The 21,279-nt window shown below is 45.4% G+C and overlaps 1 protein-coding gene across 1 annotated transcript in view; it reads right to left on the bottom strand.

Moving 5' to 3' along the window:
• Window positions 1–21,279, bottom strand: part of LOC311232015 (uncharacterized protein) — a 57,572-nt gene that overhangs the window by 7,542 nt on the left and 28,751 nt on the right. Inside the window, exons 13-18 of the mRNA XM_084318678.1 lie at window positions 20,137–20,280; window positions 16,940–17,042; window positions 15,413–15,447; window positions 4,900–5,049; window positions 3,187–3,282; window positions 316–468 (exon numbers count right to left, since the gene is read on the bottom strand). Coding sequence (XP_084174804.1) covers window positions 316–468; window positions 3,187–3,282; window positions 4,900–5,049; window positions 15,413–15,447; window positions 16,940–17,042; window positions 20,137–20,280 — 681 coding nt within the window. The remainder of the gene's footprint in view (window positions 1–315; window positions 469–3,186; window positions 3,283–4,899; window positions 5,050–15,412; window positions 15,448–16,939; window positions 17,043–20,136; window positions 20,281–21,279) is intronic.

The raw sequence follows: 21,279 nt of genomic DNA on the forward strand, positions 1-21,279 counted from the left end.
CGAAATGTCCATGATTGTGATCATGTCCCAATACCAAGTGAGCCAAATGGATAGAGAGGGAGTGGCTGTTCAGCGTGTAATCTGGTGTTTATGCATTATTTGGTTTCGAAATGTATTGAAGAGAGTTTAGGACTTTTGGCGCCACAGGGTCAGCTGATTATAACGCCCATGAAGGACACTTTCGACAGGAATGTACACATTGGCTGTGGAGGGAATCAAACCCATGACCTTCCCGCTACAGAACTGCCAGGCCAGCTCCTCCATTTCCATGCCATTTCCAGCCATCCCCCTCTCTTTTTTCCACCTATCGTTTACCTCTCCTCTCCTCCTAGCTGTGGGGCTCTCGTCGTGCCTGCTCCTATGTGGGCTAGGAGAGGATCCAGAGGAGCCGGCTCTCCTTCTGCGCCTGGAGGAGTCTCTCCTCCCTGGGCTGGAGCGCTCACCTTGATGGCCTCTGGAACCCGAGTCCTGGAGGTGGGATTGAGAGGGGAGGAAAGAGAGGTAATGGTAAATGCCAATGGTGTATTTATATAACAGCTTTTATCCAAAGCTCTTTACAATTTGTTCCTCACATTTTACACATTCACACACCGATGGCAGAGGCAACCATGCAAGGTGCCAACCTGCACATCGGGAGCAATTAGGGGTTAAGTGTCTTGCTCAAGGACACTTCGACCCACTGCCCGGGAAGAGCGAGAATCGAACCGGGAACCTCCGGATTACCAGACGACTGCTCTACCTCCTGAGCCACTGTCACCTCATCGCGATGATAAGGTAAGGAGAGGTCAGGTAAAATGGTTGGTGGGGACAGGGAAGGATTGCCTGGACCCACACCCTGAATCTCCAAACTTCCTTACTAAAGTAATCCCTGCTTTAAAATAATTTAGTGATTCAGGGTCTGGTGCTGCTTTCCTCATTGGTTCTTTCTCCGGTTGTAGGTAAGTTCAGTGTTGCCTGAACCAAAGGCAATAGTGCCCTTGAGGTCCATAGACATTGCTAGCATTATCTGTACCATTAGCTAGCTAGCTTATTCTCTTGTGTAGGGCTCAATGTTCGCATAGCATACAGTTGCCTGGGGATGAGGTTAGGGTCAGGTACTGTTCACATTTGAACAGATACCGTTACCAGTACCAGTTCCTGGAATTCGGTACCAAACGGTATCTTTTTTTCGGTACTTAACTCTCTCTGTAATAACAAAACATTAAATTTCAGTTGTAAAATAAGTACAAAACACTCAATTTCAACATTTAGTATACATTGTGTTTGTAAATATCTGACCATTCACAGTAAATACAATCTCATGTCAAACCTTTATTTAAACATGAAAGGCAACCTCATTTAAAGTCACTTCGAACTCCTCTGACCTCGTCTGGTCTTTCCAAAGACCCAAGAGATGGGACAGTAATATATATATTTGTGGAAAAGGCTCCCTCTTGTCTAGCATATTACACTCTTATACTATGTAAAGGTACCGAAATGTGGTACCGATTGATCTAGCATGAATCGGTACTCGGTAGTACTGATGTAATTCGGTCGGTACCCAGGTAAAAGTACCAAGTTCGGTACCCAACCCCAGATGAGGTTAAGATAGCTAGACATGAGTCTTGAGTTGCTATGGGTATACGGGTTTCTGCTAGTCATTCTTTTGGCCGGCCAATGTAAGATTCTAATTTACCGGCCAAATGTAAAACGTAAGGGCCATACCATGTAATACACGTGCGGTCGTAAAGAAATACATGAAAACATGGTTAGGGGAAGTATTCAGTACAATAACATTGAATGGTGATCCACGTTGTGAATACTTTAGTTCTCTGGTGTAACTTTGTTGGCAGACGACTCCTTGGCTTCGGACAATCTCACGTTAACACTTTGGGTGCCGGGAAACGCTTAAACACGTCATTCCCGGCCATGCTCAAGTTGCCGAAGACGCTTTACAGCGTCTTTGATATCAATATTTCAAAAATCTGGGATCGGATTCATATGTCCCCTCCGCTGGCCTGAGATCCACCAGGAGGACCCACTGAGCTCTCTGGCGGTTCAGGAGCGCCATCTGGTGGCCGATCGGCGCAATCGCTTAACAGGAAGTGCCATAGAGGTTGTGCTGGGCGGCCGTATTACTTCCGGGCACTCGCTATAGGTCCCGGCATTCTAGCTCGTCACAATACACAGCGATCGATTGCCAATAACTCGATAAACAACATGATTTGGACGTATATACCATTATACAAGCTGGAGATGGACCGCGTAAATCTACATCCCATAATGATAAAATTTCTACTCTACGATGATCGCCCAACGGCGCGCGGAGACTGGGGTGAGTTTTAGCGTGTAAAGTTACCGTCTTCGATACTAACTGCTATTATCAACATTTGACCCACATTAGATGATTGGTATAACGCTGCCCACGGAATTATAAACGCCCCCTAGCCCATCCGGTCAACATCAGATGACGTGTAGTAACTTCTAGAAGTACGTCTAGTTGGAATTTTTTATATCGCGCTGATTGCCATAAAACTGTATTGCATCATCAATATAATGTATTTGGGGCTATAGATCACGTTCTGGAGAAAGCTGCAGAAAGAGATGAAAACATACTTATACATTAGACCATACTTTACTATGAATATGTGAATGAAAAAGTTTAACGTTGCTACACAATGAACAATACATATAGGACTTTGAATGGGCCCTAATAATGGCAATGTAGCAATAGAATTTAAAAAGTTATAGCCCTGCAAAGAAGGGGACTTTCTCTATAGACAAATAGAGCCGGCAACCTACGGTTGATAATGAATTTAACCCATGGCAGCCAAAGTGTTAATACTGACAACATTACCGTACCTGAGCATAGTGTAGCTCATCCTGTGTAATTCATACTTATCGCTTCACTGAAAGTTCCATTTTCTTCACAGGTAACATTACTGCCTCTACTTATATATATTTTGAAAAATATTATTTTCCTTTATTTTAATTTTTATATTTGCCAGCCAATTGAAATTCTAAATGGCCATTGGCCAGTACATACCAGCTGACAGAAACCCTGTTCGCTATGTGATCAGTGTCACTCCGTATAAGTACAGAGAGCCCTCTTTCTTTAACCTCCAGACCACTCTGCTTCTCCGTTCTCTCCTTCTCATCTCATTCCTAAAAGCCATCCCCTCTTTCTCCTCCACACGTGTCATCTACCTCTCTTCTCCTCCTCCTGGCTGGTGGGCTCTCCTCGTGTCTGCTCCTGCGTGGGCTATGGGATCGCTCGCCATGGCGGCCTCTGGAACTGGATCTCTGGAAAGGGAGAGGTGGAGGAGATGAAAAGGTGTAAGGAGAGGCAAGGTAGAATAGGTGGGGACATACTTTGAAATGATCTTGTGACTGTCATTCCTCTGTGGAGTTTGGGGGTGGGGGCGTGGTGTTCGCTGGTTTTCCTTGTGGTGGCGGGGGCACCGGGGTAGATGGAGCGGCCAGTGGGGTTGACATTCCCATCGCCGTGCATGGCGGTGTGAGTGGCGCGCGGGCTGTTTGTGTTTTCCTTCAGTCATGGCGTGCTTTATCGGGGGGTGTATCTTGGATGGGGATGTGGTAGGGATTGATGTGTGAGCTGTTCGGGGGACTGACTGTTTCCGGGGGGATTCACATGCCTTCGAGCAACACTGTACTTTTGTACTTATTTTATGCCTATTCTTAAATCTGCACGTCTACATTGCACTACTTTTATTGTCTTTTATACCTATTCTTATGTCTGAAGTTTATGCAATTATTTATTTTGTCAATTTGTGTGCCGATTCTTTTTTTATCCACTTTTTCTCCTTATTTTCTATTTTTCTCCCATCCCAATTTCGTGTTTCCAATTCTCCCCTCCCCTGTCTTGAACGTTGCTCGCATATGCCTCCCACTGGTCGGCTGTAGGGAGGATAGAAGCCTTGCATCACGTGTCCCCTCCGGTACACAAGGAGGCAGCCTGTCACATCTTTTCCCCTGCCAGTGCGGACTCTCATTGGCGAGGTGTAACGTGTGGGAGGCGCACACTACCCTTGCCATTTCTCGTCTCTGCTGTGCAGGCGTCCCCCAACCGACCTGTAGGAGTCGCTGTCCACAACGTCCAGATTACCACCCATCGACTTCTACCCGCTAACTCTGCCAATGAGTTAGTATGACGGCTGGCCCAAGACGGAGGCAATGCTGACACCCGGATTCGAGACCGGAGTCTCTTGCATTGGTGATGAGCGCAATCTCCGCTGCGCCACCCAGACGTCTTTGTGTGCTGATTTTATGCCTATGTTCATTTTTTTTAATACTAGTTGCTGTGGTGCACTCTGGACTGAGAGTAGTATGTAGATAGTTAATATTTATTATTGTTATATTGTAAAAATGTGTGCATTGAAGTGTCTGTAAAGTCTCGACTACATTGAAAATGAGGGTGACCTCAATTGTAATTTCGAGAATAAATAAAGGTTGATGACTCAGGGTCTATTGAAAAAAGGATTCAGTAAATGCATTACCCTGGAACTGCTTTATCATCTGCTGTAGTGATGCTATGCGATCAGTGTCTTTATCATCTGCTGTAGTGATGCCATGTGATCAGTGTCTTTATCATCTGCTGTAGTGATGCCATGTGATCAGTGTCTTTATCATCTGCTGTCGTGATGCTATGTGATCAGTGTCTTTATCATCTGCTGTCGTGATGCTATGTGATCAGTGTCTTTATCATCTGCTGTAGTGATGCCATGTGATCAGTGTCTTTATCATCTGCTGTAGTGATGCCATGCGATCAGTGTCACTTGTAGATGTACAGAGGGACCCCTCTTTCTCTAACCTGCAAGCCATCACGCTCCTCCATATTCTCCTCATCTCATTTCTAAAGCTATCCCCCTCTTTCTCCGCCACACTTATCATCTACAGTACCCTTCTGGCATTCTCTTCTCTCCTGTGGGAGCAAGTAGAGGATCCAGAGGAGCTGGTTCTTCTCCTGCGCCTGAAGGAGTCTCCCCTCCCTGGATCGGAGCGGTCTCTCCTTCTGCTCCTGAAGGAGTCTCTCCTCTCTGGGCTGGAGCCCTGGGGGTATGGTTGAGAAGGGAGGAAGGGGAGAGGAGGTGAGGATGATGAGGGGCGAGGAGAAGGTAAAACAAGTGACCTAGAGAAACATTTGTCTGGTAATTATGGTTGCAATACCGGTATCAGATATCGGGCCGATACCAGGCTGAACAATGGTATCTGTATTCCCCAATGCTAAGAATCTTCCCATTACCATCGCCTGACCTTTATTTACATGTGCAGACAACATGCCCTGGTTACTGTTGGAGACCAGGCTACGGTTTGATAACCGGTCACTATTAGCGTCTTTGAGAATAAAAATTAAATAAATAAAAGCCCTACAAACAAGGTAAATGACAGTGAATAAATAAGAACTAAACTAAATCGTGCAGATAACTAAAGGGGAATAGAATGGACACATCTACATTCTGCTCTCAGCACCAGCGTTTCCGTTAGCCGGTAATTACCGGTATTTGACCGGCAAAATCTGTTGAAGTCCGACATATTTAATCTCTCCGGTCATAATGTCTGGTGAAAATAATTCCCTCTAAACACAATTAGATTATTTGAATTGTATTAAAATAGACTAAAATTAAATAGCCTATGCGATGAACGAAACAATCATTACATTTGTTTCATCGTTGCTTCACCAAGCAGCCGGTCTAATAATGACACCGCTGTGTCAGCGCGAGCTTGCTGCTCCTAGATTTGTGAGAAGCATCCATCTGCAGCCCCACAGAATGCAGTACTCCAATCCAGCCATTGGCAATTCAGCTGTTGGGTGGGCGGCGCTGCTGAGCCCAGACCCGACCGGACCTAAAAACACCGCTGCTCTGTCGGTCTGCAGCTCCATGCTTCACGTAAATCTAACAACAGCCAGCTCGCGCTGACACAGCGGTGTCATTATTAGACCGGCTGCTTGGTGAAGCAACGATGAAACAAATGTAATGATTGTTTCGTTCATCGCATAGGCCATTTAATTTTAGTCTATTTTAATACAATTCAAATAATCAAATTGTGCTTAGAGGGAATTATTTTCACAGGACATTATGACCAGCACCAAGTCGTTGGGAGGTGGAGTCATCACGCAAACCCACGATAATGTTGCCGTCTCTCTCTGCCAAATTTCTCAGTTCTTCGCTTGATATAATTAATACAAATGTCCAACATAACGGAATTCGTTAGCTCATAAAAATGTGATTATAACAGACTGCTGTTTAATGTCGGGCAGACTGCCCACCAACACCTCAAGTCGGCAGCAGCACGAAGTCTCGAGGGACTTATTTTATTTAGAATATATTAATGACTGTATACGCAAAAGTAGCCTAGTTTTAAGTTAAAATGTTATAAATGCCTTGATGATGTCATTCTTTATATAGGCCTATCAATTGTTTTTAAGCTCAATAAACTCTGACCGGAATTTATCCCATTTGTCCGGTAGATTGAAATCTACCGGACACTCAGACCTGCAAAAAAAAATTCTAACGGAAACCCTGCTCAGCACACCCCATTCCTTTCATGTAGGCTATATATTTAATAATATATATTATAAATAGGGATGTCCCGATCCGATTCCGATTTTCTGAAGATCGGGATCGGCAAAAAAATAAATAAAAAAAATCGGGAATATATATTTATTCAACTAACATGACCATGTTCACGTCTTAAACTCATACTGAGGCCTTAGTTTGTTTTAAATTGCATATCATCATTCATTTATTTATTGTCACACAGAGCAGAAGAATTTTGCCAAAACAAACCAATAGTATCCAGCTGCAGAACGGCAGACCAGACACACTCTCAGACCCAAATAAAAAAAGAAAATGTATCCCAATTTCTCACATTACATTCACCCTGAATGTTGACGTTATCCAGGTGAAAAGTTAACTTCATTCAAGCGAGGCATTGCAATCCTTGACATAAATCATTTGATGTATAATTAAATCAAAGGAAATGCGTTTGGGTCTGAGAGTGTGGCTGGTCTGCCGTTCTGCAGCTGAATACTATTGGTTTGTTTTGGCAAAATTCTTCTGCTCTGTGTGACAATAAATAAATGAATGATGATATGCAATTTAAAACCAAAACTAAGGCCTCAGTATGAGTTTAAGACGTGAACATGGTCATGTTTGTTGAATAAAAATAAATAAATAAAAAAATAAAAATTGTTAATTTTTTTTTATCGGATCGGGAAATATCGGTATCGGTAGATACTCAAAATCACATGATCGGGATCGGATCGGGAGCAAAAAAACGTGATCGGGACATCCCTAATTATAAATCTATAGTTTATTGGCAACAACGCGCCAATAAACTTGTGCTGTATAATGACAATACATTTGAATTTAATCTAATTTTGATCAGTCGCAAATCGCTTCTGCGCTACCTGTTGAATACGGGGATCAGCACAGCCCAGATGCAATGTTTAGCCTTCCTGTATAAGGAGCTGTTCAGTTCAGAATCAGTTTGCACGTGCCCTTATAAAAGGAGCTAGCAAGCGTTTCTGTATGCAAATTCAGGTGTACGAGAAAGCGCTTTTAGTTTAAGAATGAGTGACGTTCTTCATTCAGTAGTGATAATTTTGGCAATTTACAACCACCTCTCCACACGTTCAGGAATCCAGGGAGGACTATCGTAGGTTTCCTCTTACGAACTTCTTACAAGGTTATTTACGAGGAATATTACGAGAATGTTAGTGAATGAGGTCCAATGTCCCCTTTCGTTTGGCAAAGCTTGTTAGTTTTTTTCTGCAAACACACGATTACGTTAACACCCTTCTAATTTAATCTGTTAATCCCTAGCCATATTTTCCGAAAATTCACCTAAAAGTACATACCGTAATTCCTCTAATAGTAACCCCGGCTTGTATTTGTTTCAACCCAGGCTTGTATTAGGAGGAGGCATGTATAAGAGAGAGGCCTATATTTCTAATTTTCAAACAGATCATAATGAATAAATCAACATTTTGTGTCAGTTTGAACCCAGTAAAATGTACTGGGTTCATTTATTGAAACCAAGCAAGTACTGTATGAAATACGGTAGTAAACTGCAATTACAGGTTGTCAAAAAAAGTTAAATAAAGTAAAAGAGTGCAATCACAATACTGGTATAATAATAATAATAACTTCATTTTATACAATTCTGAGGTAGGCTTACTCTCTTGGTAAACATTAACACCATACCATTATATGGTATTTACTGCACAGCCAGGCCAGCATATAACAACAATAACTCTAATATACATGAAACCCGGCTTGTATTAGGAGGCCGGCTTATAATTGCTTAGCTCAACAGCGCACCCGGTCATTAATAGAGACCCGGTTTTTAATTGAATACCGGTTACTATTAGAGGAATTACGGTACCCAAGTAACTTACTTTTTTACTGTATGAAGCACATTCTCAGGGGCTCATACAGAACCAAGCATTTCACTGTAAAGTACATGTACCTTATACAATGGGGGAAATAACACATCAGCATTTTGTCCTGTAAATATATTTGGCCATTCAAGTGAGATTTTCACCAGACTTTATTCACCAGACTTTATTCACCAGGGAATCCAGACAAAATCTAAACATTAAAGTCCATACATAAATAAAGTTATGTGTAATAAAGTGGAATGACAAGTATTGAACACACTAACTGAAATTAATTCAATACTTAGTGGAGAAGCCTTTGTTTGTAATGATAGCTTCAAGGACGCTTTCTGTATGATGTAACTAATCACCTGCAGTATTTAGGTGTGATTTTGGCCCATTCCTCTACACAGATAGTCTTTAAATCTTGAAGATTGCGGGGGGCCTCTTGTGAATCTGGATCTTCAGATGCTTCCACAAATGTTCAATTGGGTTTAAGTCAGGTGATTGACTGGGCCATTCCAACAAGTTGATTTTCTTTCTCTGAAATCAACTGCGAGTTTCCTTTGCTGTATGCTTTGGATCGTTGTCCTGCTGGAAGGTCCCACCCACGTGTCATCCTCAGCATTCTGGTGGATGGCAGCAGGTTCCTCTCAATAATCTCTCTGTACATGGCTCCATTCATTGTTCCTTCAATGATATGAAGTCTGCCAGTACCACAAGAGGAGAAGCAGCCCCACACCATGATACTTCCACCTCCAAACTTCACTGTTGGTATAGTGTTATTCGGGCAGTGTTAAATGTGCAGTGTCATTTCTCCTCCAAACATGGTGTGTTGTGTGACAGCCAGAAAGCAACATTTTGGTCTCATCTGACCAGAGTACATGCTACCAGTAGTTCACTGGCTTGTCCAAATGTTGTTTGGCAAACTTTAAACAAGCTTCAACATGTCTTTTCTTTAGTAGTGGAGTCTTGCGGGCTGAGCGCGCACAGAGATCATGGCGGTGGAGTGCATTGCCTATGGTCCTTTCTAGTGTTGGCAAAAATATCGAAGTAGCGATACATATCGATACTGAATATTTAAAATGGTTTCGATACTCATTTCCCGAAATACCGATGCATACTTTCTGCAGTATCGGTACCAGCTGGCGAGTGTTCTAGCGCAAGTTGTTGACACTCTGTTCAGAGCACGCTTGCCCCTCCGCCTCCTCCGAGTCCAGCCCTCCCCCTCACAGAGCCGTCTTCAGTTTGTAAACAAACATTTAAGCTGAATATGGCAAATGCAGAGCCTCCGCAACTTGTGCTTGTGGATAAAGAAAACAGCAGAAGTGCTGTTTGGAGGTACTTCGGGTTTGAAGTAAACAACGAAGGACAAGCTAAAGATGCACCAATGCTATTTGCAAGCGGTGTTACAGAGCAGTGCCAACGAGGATCTCCATAAAGAAATGAAAGAGGTTCGTGACAGCTGCTCTTTCAACGTCACTGTGACTGAAGCATTAAACCATTAAATCTAGTTTAATACATGATACGTTGTCTACTGATGGCGCATAATATCAACAGCTGATTCGTTGTTAGTAACGTTACAGCTTTCAGCTAACGTTAGCTACTGCTAGCCGTTAGCTCTGTTAGCTTAGCTGGCCACTTTTATAATTACTGCATGGAAACGGAGTAACGTTAACGTTTAAACATTATGTCGAGGTCATACAATACTACAGTCGACATAAGGTTTAACGTTACCCCGTTTCCATGAAGTGTTTAAATAGCAGCAATCTTGTTGAAAATGTAACGTTACTAAAATGCTCCGAGCATAGCCTCTCTCTCTCTAAATAAAAATCGAAACTGTTACTAACTGTAATACAAACAGTTCAGTTTGTCAGGTACATGCAACACAGATTACAGTGTTTACATCTGTCTGCTTGAGAAAATACCATGTTCTGCAATAAAAATGATTGAAGTGAGATGAACAGTTATTTTTAAATGTGTGATCTAAAGATAAACAAAGGGTTTTAAAAGTGTTATATGTATCTTCTCTTATAGTACCAGAGAGAAGCTGAGGAGAATCAACCAGCAACAAAAGCTAAATTTGTTTATAAAAAGAAAACTATATATTGTGGAAGTGAATCAATGAGACGAGCAGACGGAGTATCGAGTCTCTGAACTTTACTTCCAAACAAAACCAACAGAACCAAGGTACAGCCACACCCTTAAGTCAACTCCCTCCTGTCACTCAATCAGTGTCCATTCTGAAGTGAGACACCTCCCTCTAGTGTCCACCACACAGGCCCCCCCCGAACATTCAGAATTGACATTCAGTGCAACACCAAACAAACGGAACTGAACACAACAAACCCCCAAAAACAGTGCACCCAGTGTCTTCAGTCTCTTTTAGGAGGTCTGACCACGCGGCCATAACGACTGTATTTAACAGTCACAGGGAACGTGGAAGGGGAAAGGGTAAGGGTAGGGGCAGGGGGCCGTCCCCGCCGCCGCCGAGGCCTCGCCGGTGGAAAGGTAGGGGTAACAACGGCCGGAGGGCATGGGACAGGGGAAGACTTGGGTGGCCGGCCCCGGCGCCGGGGCTGAGCCAGCTCCACCGGCCCATTTGGGACCACATGAGCAGGCTTAAGACGATCGACTGAGATCTGCTCCTTATTCCCCCCCATGTCCACCACAAAGTACTTGGGGCCCGGCTCGAGGACGCGGAAGGGCCCGTCATAGGGAGCCTGCAGTGGAGAACGGTGGGCATCATGACGGATGAACACATACCTCGCAGTCATCAGGTCCTTAGGAATGTAGGACTGGGGAAGGCAGTGATGTGTGGGAACTGGGGCAAACACCCTCGCTGCGTCCTGGAAGGCAGATCGGTGAGCTGTAGTGGACCAAGGGGCAGAGGAACCAGGAAGGAACTCTCCTGGGACCCTCAGCGGTTGACCAAAAACCAATTCGGCTGAAGAGGCCTGCAGGTCTTCTTTAGGGGCAGTACGCAGGCCCAACATGACCCACGGAAGACGGTCGACCCAGTTGCCATCTGTGAGCGTGGCCCGGAGAGCGGCCTTCATGGATCTGTGAAAACGCTCACACATGCCGTTGGCCTTTGGGTTGTATGCTGTGGTACGATGGAGTTTCACCCCAAGTCTCTCAGCCACGGTGCTCCACAGCTCAGAAGTGAACTGGGATCCCCTGTCCGAAGTCAAGTCCAATGGCGTGCCAAACCGAGTGACCCAGCCGAAGATAAACGCCCGAGCCACCTCCGCAGCCGTTGTTGATGACAGGGGAACAACCTCCGGCCACCTGGTGGTCCTGTCCACCATAGTGAGGAGGTGTGTGAAACCCTGAGACGGGGGAAGTGGGCCCACCAGGTCCACGTGGACATGGTCAAACCGCCTCTCTGGAATGAGAAACGGCTCCAGGGGGGCCTTAGTGTGACGATGTACCTTGGCACGCTGGCACGCCACACAGGAGGCCGCCCATACTTTGACGTCCTTCCTAAGGCCCGGCCAGACGAACTTGGCCGCTACCAGCTTGACCGACGCCTTTACCCCAGGGTGTGAAAGGGCATGAATGGTGTCAAATACCCGGTGGCACCAGTCAGTTGGAACCATGGGGCGGGGCTGGCCAGTGGAGACGTCACAGAGGAGCGTGGCGCCGCAGTCGTGAAACACCACATCCTCAAGTCGAAGTCCTGTCACAGCCGTCCTGAACGCCTGAAGGTCTGAGTCGGTGAGCTGGTCAGCAGCCATGGCAACATAGTCGATGCCCAGGTGCACAGGACTGACGCGCGCCCGGGAGAGGCAGTCCGCCACCTGGTTGTCTTTACCGGCTACATGCTGGATGTCGGTAGTGAACTCCGATATGGCGGAAAGTTGGCGCTGCTGCCGCCCCGACCATGGCTCCGTGGTCTTGGCCATGGCGAACGTTAGGGGCTTGTGGTCGACAAAAACTGTGAACTTGCGGCTCTCCAGCAAGAACCTGAAGTGACGTATGGCGAGGAAGAGGGCCAGGAGCTCCCTGTCGAATGTACTATACTTCCTCTCGTTGTCGCGCAGCTTCCTACTGAAGAAGGCCAGAGGCTGCCAGGCGCCAGCCACCCACTGCTCGCACACCGCACCTACTGCATAATCGGAGGCATCGGTGGTGAGGGCTATAGGAGCAGCAGGAGATGGGTGTGCCAGCATGGCAGCGTTGGCAAGGGCAGCCTTAGAGCCCTCAAATGCCTGGACCCGCTCCGGGGACCAGCCCACGTCATCGTTGGCTCTCTTCCCCTTCAACGCCTCGTACAGAGGTCTCATCAGGTGAGCCGCATGGGCTATAAACCTATTGTAAAAATTAACCATCCCCAGGAACTCCTGGAGAGGTTTGATGGTGAGGGGGCGGGGGAAAGCAGCAATTGCCTCCACCTTGGCGGGTAGAGGAACAGCCCCCTGGGAAGAGACATGGTGGCCCAGGAAATCCATGGCCGGCAGGCCAAACTGACATTTGGCCGGGTTCACGATCAGCCCATGCTCGTTGAGCCGCTCGAACAGTTGACGGAGATGTCCCCGATGCTCCTCCACCGATGCACTGGCTACCAGGATGTCGTCCAGATAAATAAACAAAAATGACAGGCCTCGCAGCACAGAGTCCATCAGCCGCTGGAATGTTTGCGCTGCCCCTTTAAGGCCGAATGGCATGCGCAGGAATTCAAACAGTCCAAACGGGGTGATAATGGCAGTCTTGGGCACGTCGAGCGGATGGACCGGTACCTGGTGGTAGCCACGCACCAAATCTATTTTAGAAAAAATGGTGGCGCCCGCCAGGTGGGCAGAGAAATCCTGGATATGTGGCACTGGGTACCGGTCATGAGTGGTGATGTTATTTAGGCGACGGAAATCACCACACGGACGCCACTTCCCGTCCGCCTTGGGGACCATGTGTAGTGGGGAGGCCCAAGGACTGTTGGACCGGCGCACAATGCCGAGCCGTTCCATTGTGGCAAACTCCTCCCTGGCTATTGCCAGTTTAGCAGCATCCAGGCGGCGCGCCCGTGCATAAACTGGCGGGCCCACCGTTGGGATGTAATGTTCCACCCCATGCTTGGCGACAGAGGCAGAGAAAGTGGGGACAGTCAGAGCAGGAAACTCAGCGAGGAGGCGCTGGTACATATCGCCTGTGGCGAGCATATTGGCCAGGGCAGGCGGCCCCGGCCCCCCTAGTGTGCAGGGGTATGTGTCAAAGGACACAGAGCCAATCAGCCTACGGTTCGCAACGTCCACTAACAGTCTGTGAGCACACAAAAAATCCACGCCCAGTATAGGCACCGACACTGAAGCAATAATAAATTCCCAGCTAAACTGCTGTCCATGTAAACACATAGTTACGTACCTGGTACCAAACGTACGGATGGAAGTCCCATTAGCCGCGTCCAGGGGTGGTCCATGACCGTTTCCCAAGGCGTCCGTGGCCGACGCAGGCAGGATGCTCCTCTGGGCGCCAGAATCCACCAACAGACGCCTTCCAGACAACGTGTCCTCGATAAACAACAGCTCGTTGATATTGACGCCAGCGCTCATAGCCGCTAACGAGCGCCGGCTCTCGCGTTTCCCTGGTTACCAAAGGTGCATGGTGGAACACAGCTCTTCGCTTTGTTGCCAAAACGGCGATGATAATAACAAAGCCCTCTATCATCCCTCTGTGTCTGATCCCTGCGATCAGCCACCCGATCAGACACAGCAGCCACACAGTACTGACGGGAGGCCAGTAGTATTCTATCCGCCTCCTCTGCCAATCCCCGGTAATCCTTGGTGCGCACGAGAGGCGAGCTGGCCAGAGCCGTGCGCACCGGAGTCGGGAGTTGACGCAGGAACAGCTGCACAAAAATAAACGTAGCGTCACCTGAACCAAGCAGTGCTAGCATGTTCTCCATCAGTTCTGTTGGTTTACTGTCCCCCAATCCGTTGAGGGACAATAGGCGCTCTGCGCGCTCTGCATCTGACAGCTGGAAAATGCGCAACAGCTGTTCTCTGAGCGCGTCGTATTTGCCGGCTGCTGGCGGCTCTCTCAGGCATCCCATCAGCCGGCGTGTAGTGGAGGAATCCAATGCCGCCACAACATGGTAATATTTCGTCTCATCCGACGTTATTCCGCGGAGGTGAAATTGTGCCTCGATGTGCTGAAACCACGGGGCCGGGTCATGCTGCCAAAACTCTGGCAACTTGACTGTAGCTGCATACACTGCGGGAACCACAGCCGGTGGATTCTCGTTATTGCTCATATTTCACACGTTTAGGGTCACCACTGTGGAAGTGAATCAATGAGACGAGCAGACGGAGTATCGAGTCTCTGAACTTTACTTCCAAACAAAACCAACAGAACCAAGGTACAGCCACACCCTTAAGTCAACTCCCTCCTGTCACTCAATCAGTGTCCATTCTGAAGTGAGACACCTCCCTCTAGTGTCCACCACAATATATATATTATTATTTTTTATTTATTTTTTTGGTATCGAAATGGTATCGAAGTATCGATACTTTTCAAGGTATCGTATCGAAGTCGAAATTCCAGTATCGTGACAACACTAGTCCTTTCTGGCACAGTTGTACCTGCTGCCTCCAAGTCTTTCTGGAGCTCTTTCCTAGTGGTCCATGGCTCTTTATTTTAATACTTTTTTCCCATTTAATTCCACTTTATTACACATAACTTTATTTACATATGGACTTTAATGTTTAGATTTCTTGAGTTAATACCAAAGTCTGGTGCAAATTTTGCTTGAATACGCTCATTGGAAATACATTTACTGAACAAAATGTTGATGTGTTCAATACTTATTTCCCCGATTGTATGTGACAAATGTGTTCGTACTATGCTTGAATAAATTGTAGTAGAATATAAGTCCCCCCCCCCATGATGGTGAATAACACCATGCTAACATTGACCAAAAGCAAAAAGATGCCACTGAGCTCATTCAGCACCTTCTTGAGATGAACCAAAGGGCAGATCATTTACATGTCTCTCGTTGTTTGAATGAGCTGTTGATACAAGGACAAGAGAACTCACCTCAGAGCGATCCAGTGCTGTGAGCGCCAAACGTGCTGTGGGAAGAAGGGAGACATGAGCAAAGCATATTCTCACTACTCGGCACAAACACGGCATGCAGGGCTTTTTATAATTTCCGATGGGAGGATGAAACAGCGCATTTGTATTTTAGTGCCGTCAAAATATACAGTGCAGGTTGTATTATGATTACAGGAACATTTTGGTTGAAAAACAAAAACCAAGAACTCATGCCATATCAGTTTCGGGTTGTGAAAAAAAAGTTTAAAGTTTGAAAACCACTGCTCTAAAACTATGGCTGGCCCATTTCTTGGGCTTCAAAGCTTCAGTAGTAATTAATTATTGTTGAATAAGCACAGCTTTAGGGCGGCTGGGTGGCGTAGCAGAGATTGCGGTCATCACCAATGCAAGAGACTCCGGTCTCGAATCCCGGTGTCAGCATTGCCTGCGGCTTGGGCCAGTCGTCATATTATCTCAATTGACAAGAGTTAGCGGGTGGAAGTCGATGGGTGGGGATTGGACGTTGTGGACAGTGACTCCTACAGGTCGGTTGGGTGACGCCTGCACAGCAGAGACAGGAAGTATCGGGGGCGGTGTGTCCCTCCTACGCGTTACTCCTCGCCACTGAGAGTCCGCGCTGTCTGGTGAAAAGATGCGACCTCGTGTACCGGAGGCGGAGGGGACACGTGATGCAAGGCTTCCATCCTCACTACAGCCGACCAGTGGGATGCATAGTCTAGCAACGTTCAAGACAGGGGAGGGGAGAATTGGCAATACGAAATTGGAATGGGAGAATAGAAAAATAAGGAGAAAAAGTGGATAAAAAAAAAGAATAAGCACAGCTTCATTCTTCTCAGCGCGGTGGGTAAATGAGAGCTGGTGGGTAAGTGAGAGCTGGTGGGTAAATGAGAGCTGGGTGGGTAAATGAGAGCTGGTGGGTAAATGAGAGCTGGTGGGTAAATGAGAGCTGGTGGGTAAATGAGAGCTGGGTGGGTAAATGAAAGCTGGTGGGTAAATGAGAGCTGGTGGGTAAATGAGAGCTGGGTGGGTAAATGAGAGCTGGTGGGTAAATGAGAGCTGGGTGGGTACATGAGAGCTGGTGGGTAAATGAGAGCTGGGTGGGTACATGAGAGCTGGTGGGTAAATGAGAGCTGGTGGGTAAATGAGCTGGGTGGGTAAATGAGAGCTGGGTGGGTGGATAGGTTTTCTGAAAGTTCATATAAATAAGATTATTATTTCAATTTCTTCTTCTACTGATGTAGCCACATTTGTGGAAAAGGCTCCCTCTTGTCTAGCATATTACACTCCTATAATAAACATGTAAAGGTACCGAAATGTGGTACCGATTGATATAGTGTGAATCGGTACTCTGTAGTAATGATGTAATTTGGTCGGTGGAGTAAAACAACCAAAAACTAAGAAAACCAAGCATTTGAACAGTCATTTTGTCATTGATTATCATGGCAGCGATTGAAACTTCAAAGCGTTCGGGCCAGCTCCCTCTAAAATCCAAATCCAAAAACTGCTCACCAGGTTTGAAAACGTGGAGGTCATATCCTTTAAAGAGGGCGTTCTCTGTAGAGGAACGAAGCACCGCATTCATATCCTCCACTGACTCAAACTCCACATAAACCTGCAATGCACACAGACCACAGACAGAGACATTGTTTTCCAATGATTCCTGAACGCGAGGCAAGACAGGCTGAGGATTGATGGCAGTAGTCTGGGAAATGCATCAGATGGTTTACACTTTTCAGAGGTAATGTATATGTATTCATATATCTTTAGAGCATAAAGTTATCTGTTTTTTGATCCACTTTTTCTCCCATTTTTCCATATTTTCTCCCATCCCAATTTCGTATCATCCAATTCAACCCTGCCCTGTCACAAACGCTGTTTCTTGCCTCCCACAAGCCGGCTGCAATGTGGACTAAGTCATACATAGCACAAGTCCCCTCCGGTACTTGAGGTAACAGCAGTCGCATCTTTTCACCTGCGCAGCTCGATCTCTCAGTGTCGAGGAGTAACGCGTGGGAGGCTCACGCTGCCCCCGACACTTCCTGATTCTACTGCGCAGGCGCACCAACCGACTTGTAGGAGTCGCTTGTTCACAACGTTCGATCCCCACCCTTCAGTTTTCCCCCCCCGTAATACGGCCAATGTGTATTAGTATGAACGACCAGCTAAACTGAAAACAATGTGGAGAGCTGGATTCGAACACGCGAATCCTAGCGTCTCCACACTGGTGGTGAGTGCCTTGCCCACTACACCACCTAGCCGCCCCAGCATAAAGTTATCTGTATTGATTTATTTTAGAGAGCTAGTGTTATCTGTGTTAATTTATCATTAGAGCTTAAAATGATCTTTATTGGAGAGCTTAACGTAGGGCTGGGCGATATGGCCTAAATATGATATCACGATATTTTCTGACCTTTCGGCGATACACGATACGCATCACGATGTTTTTCTTTTTTTCCCCAAACAATTCATTATGAGGCTTACCAAGACAGTATTTGAGTTTGCAAGCTAACATTAAAGACAAAATAAAATACCCATGCATTTAGCATTTTTATATTATATATTAGATTTAGATTATTGGATTATTAGATTATATATTGCATATATTTAGCAATGAGATATTATATGATTTAGATATGAAATATGATGAATTGAAAATGGGGGACCCTGATGTAAACAAGACGAAAGTCTTTCTCTGGTCTGCATCCCCTTAACAATTGTATGTATTGAGCTGTACTGTACCCATTCTGCAATATGTTAATAAAGTTTTAAATCAATCAATCAATCAATCAATAGGATTTTAGCATTTTTATGAAACTACTGTATATTTGTATGTCTCTAAATGTTTTGATGAATTGAAAATGGAGGACCCTTATGTAAAAAAGCCGAAAGTCTTTTTCTGGTCTTCATCCTCCAGTCAGTCCACTGTTGTTGTATTGAGCTGTACTGTATTGTACCCATTCTGCAATCGTTAATAACGTTTTCATTCATTAATCATTCAGCCGGCAACAGAATAATTTTGATTGACAGTCGAGTCTGCCAATTACGTCACACCGCTTGTACCCGCCCTGCTGTTCTTAGCACCAATCGGCAAGCGCTATTATTTTTTTACATTCCTGAATGCCCTCCATTGATTTTAACGAGAGCAGCTCAGCTCAACGACAACAACAACAGCTCACCGCGGCGGACGAGTGATTACTAGCGCACCGCAGCATGACAACGAGGCATAATGATTTTACTGCAACAAATGTTATAATAAAAGCCTTTCCATACATCTGTCTGATTGAAAACTTTATTAACAGACCGCAGAATGGGCACGCACAACTCGGCACGGACTGAGATATGAACAGTAACGCTTGCTATCTGTCGTCATCGGACGTTGCTATGTTTGGGTAAATACGCTGATGTGTAACTATATAACGTGTAACTATATAACGTTAATGCCACAAAACGAATGCCTTTGTTAATCATAAGTACTAACTTTGATGCAGTACTAGTAGTGTGTGTGTGGGAGCGGCGTTGTTCAAAAGTTTGAACGGAGTGGACCAGATTGACGCGACACAATCCTCTTGGGCAAAACATCACGATATCCACGATACGTTAAAAAAGTGTATCGTTAATGAACTGTACCCGATATTTATATAATATCGTCATATCGCCCAGCCCTAGCTTAACGTTATCTGTATTGATCTATTTTAGAGAGCTAATGTTATCTGTATTGATTTATTTTAGAGAGCTTAATGTCAAATATTGTATGCTCACACAAAGGTAATGTATGATGGTGACTTTACACTGTACCAGAAATAAAGGGTTGGTTCCCGTGAATCATAAAAGGATAAAAAAGGTACAACACTTGCTACTGACTCAAAGAATAAGCTCACGATTGGCAAAGATATAACACCATGTCCAGGCGAACCTTTGTCTGTGTGCTTTTTAGAGGGTTAATGTCATCTGTATTGATTTATTTTTAGAGCTTAACATCTGTTGATTTAATTTTAGAGAGCTTAACGTTATCTGTATAAATACATTTTTATAGAGCTTAATGTTAAGAGTTCTGAACATTACAGCAGCTTGTGCCTCTCCTGCTAACATTACAAATCATCCCTTTATCAGCTATGTAACCTCAACATGGGTGTTGCGAGTGCGAGCAGCATGACTGTATACATTTGAATATTGAAGAAATATACTGCTTGCCTCCATGCCACACCATACAGATTGATACAAAAGGAGCCCAGAACAAGTATTGAATGCATATACCGGTACTATATATATACGGTATATATTTTACTCTGTGTAATGAATCTATAATACGGTATATGATTTTCACTTTTTTTATTGAATTACTGAAATAAATGAACTTTTCCTCGATATTCTAATTTATCGAGATGCACCTGTATATGTATTAGGGTTGGGCGGTATCCAAATTGTGATACCATTAAACCTCCCCCGAACATTCTACTGGAGAGACAAACACACAGACAGTGGTGCCGGACAAACGTTCTTAATCTAGGCGTTCTTAATCTAGGCGTTTCTCCGCATCCGCGGAGCTAATGATGGAGCACCGCCGTCGGTTGTGTGATAGTAAAGGGCTAACCTTCTGTATTGTCACAGTGAAAGGGTTAAACGGCTGTCGTGTGGCAGTGAAAGGGTTAATACCGCCCGAACCCTAGTATGTGTGTACGTGTGTGTGTGTGTGTGTGTGGCTGTACCCTGTCCATCAGAGGCAGGTAGTTCCTGACAGGTGCTACTGCCGTGACGGCCTCCCAGATCTCCTGAGACGATCGGGGGTAAGACATGGTCGCACTGCTGATGATCACCAGCCGCCCCTTCAGCGTCGCCATGTCAACCGCAAGCTGGACAGGAAGTAAACATCAACACCAGGAAGTAAAGAGGAGGACAAAGGGACACAACCACACAGATGTGAGTGAGAGAGAGTGCACGAGTGAGTGAGAAAAATAGTGAGGGAGTGAGAGAGCATGTAGCGTTTCTGCTAGAAATTAGGTAGCGTTTTCTTACTTAGACTTATATAATTGTCGTAATGGTTTTATCGTCTAAGTTCACTTGGACCTAAAGCCGAGATAGTGCCGATATGAAAAGAACAGTCTATTCTTATTTCTGACCCGATATTACAAATTAAAAATAAGGAGGGAATTATTTTCTTTTTTTTTTTAAACTTTGACCAGTCAGCTGGTTCTTTTAGCGTTTATCGCTTTTTCATCGCATTCATACTTGGTCAAGTTCGACCGACAGAAGCAGGCTGAAAGGGTTCAGATGGGGGGGAAGACACTCTGGGAAAGGCACGGCTGCCGTCCGGGATTCGAACGCGCTCAGTCCCAGATCCGTGACGAGCACGGTTGTCCACGGCGCTTGTAACTGAGGGGTACAATTCCCTGACTGTATTGATAAGTATGGTATCATTAAACCACTACCGATTATGTACTTTAACTACTGGCCACACAGTACATGATATAGATATGATGAACACTTTCCCACCATGAAACGAAGTCCACACAAATGTATAAATCGAATATTTTATATAGCAAAGGGTATATACAACGTTCACTTAATGACATTTATGATTTGAATGCACTTGTAAGGCAAATGAGTATTCGTAGGCAAATCAACATTGAATGTCCAATCTCTGGTTACGCAGGGAGCAAGTATACAACCTGGTTCTTTAGGGAACTATAGCGATGGTACTTAAATGATTATAGCTGGATACACTAAAGGGGGGTCCCGCTGGTTGTAAGTCAGTAGGGGGGGGGGTTAGGAGAGCCGCCGGCGATATCCCATCTGGCCAACGATTTCTTGGGAGAATTCAGAGTGCTGAACACGGTGCCCACAGAACCTCG

The sequence above is a fragment of the Notolepis coatsorum genome (assembly GCF_963971535.1).
Source record: "Notolepis coatsorum genome assembly, chromosome: 1".
NCBI classification, from domain to species: domain Eukaryota; kingdom Metazoa; phylum Chordata; class Actinopteri; order Aulopiformes; family Paralepididae; genus Notolepis; species Notolepis coatsorum.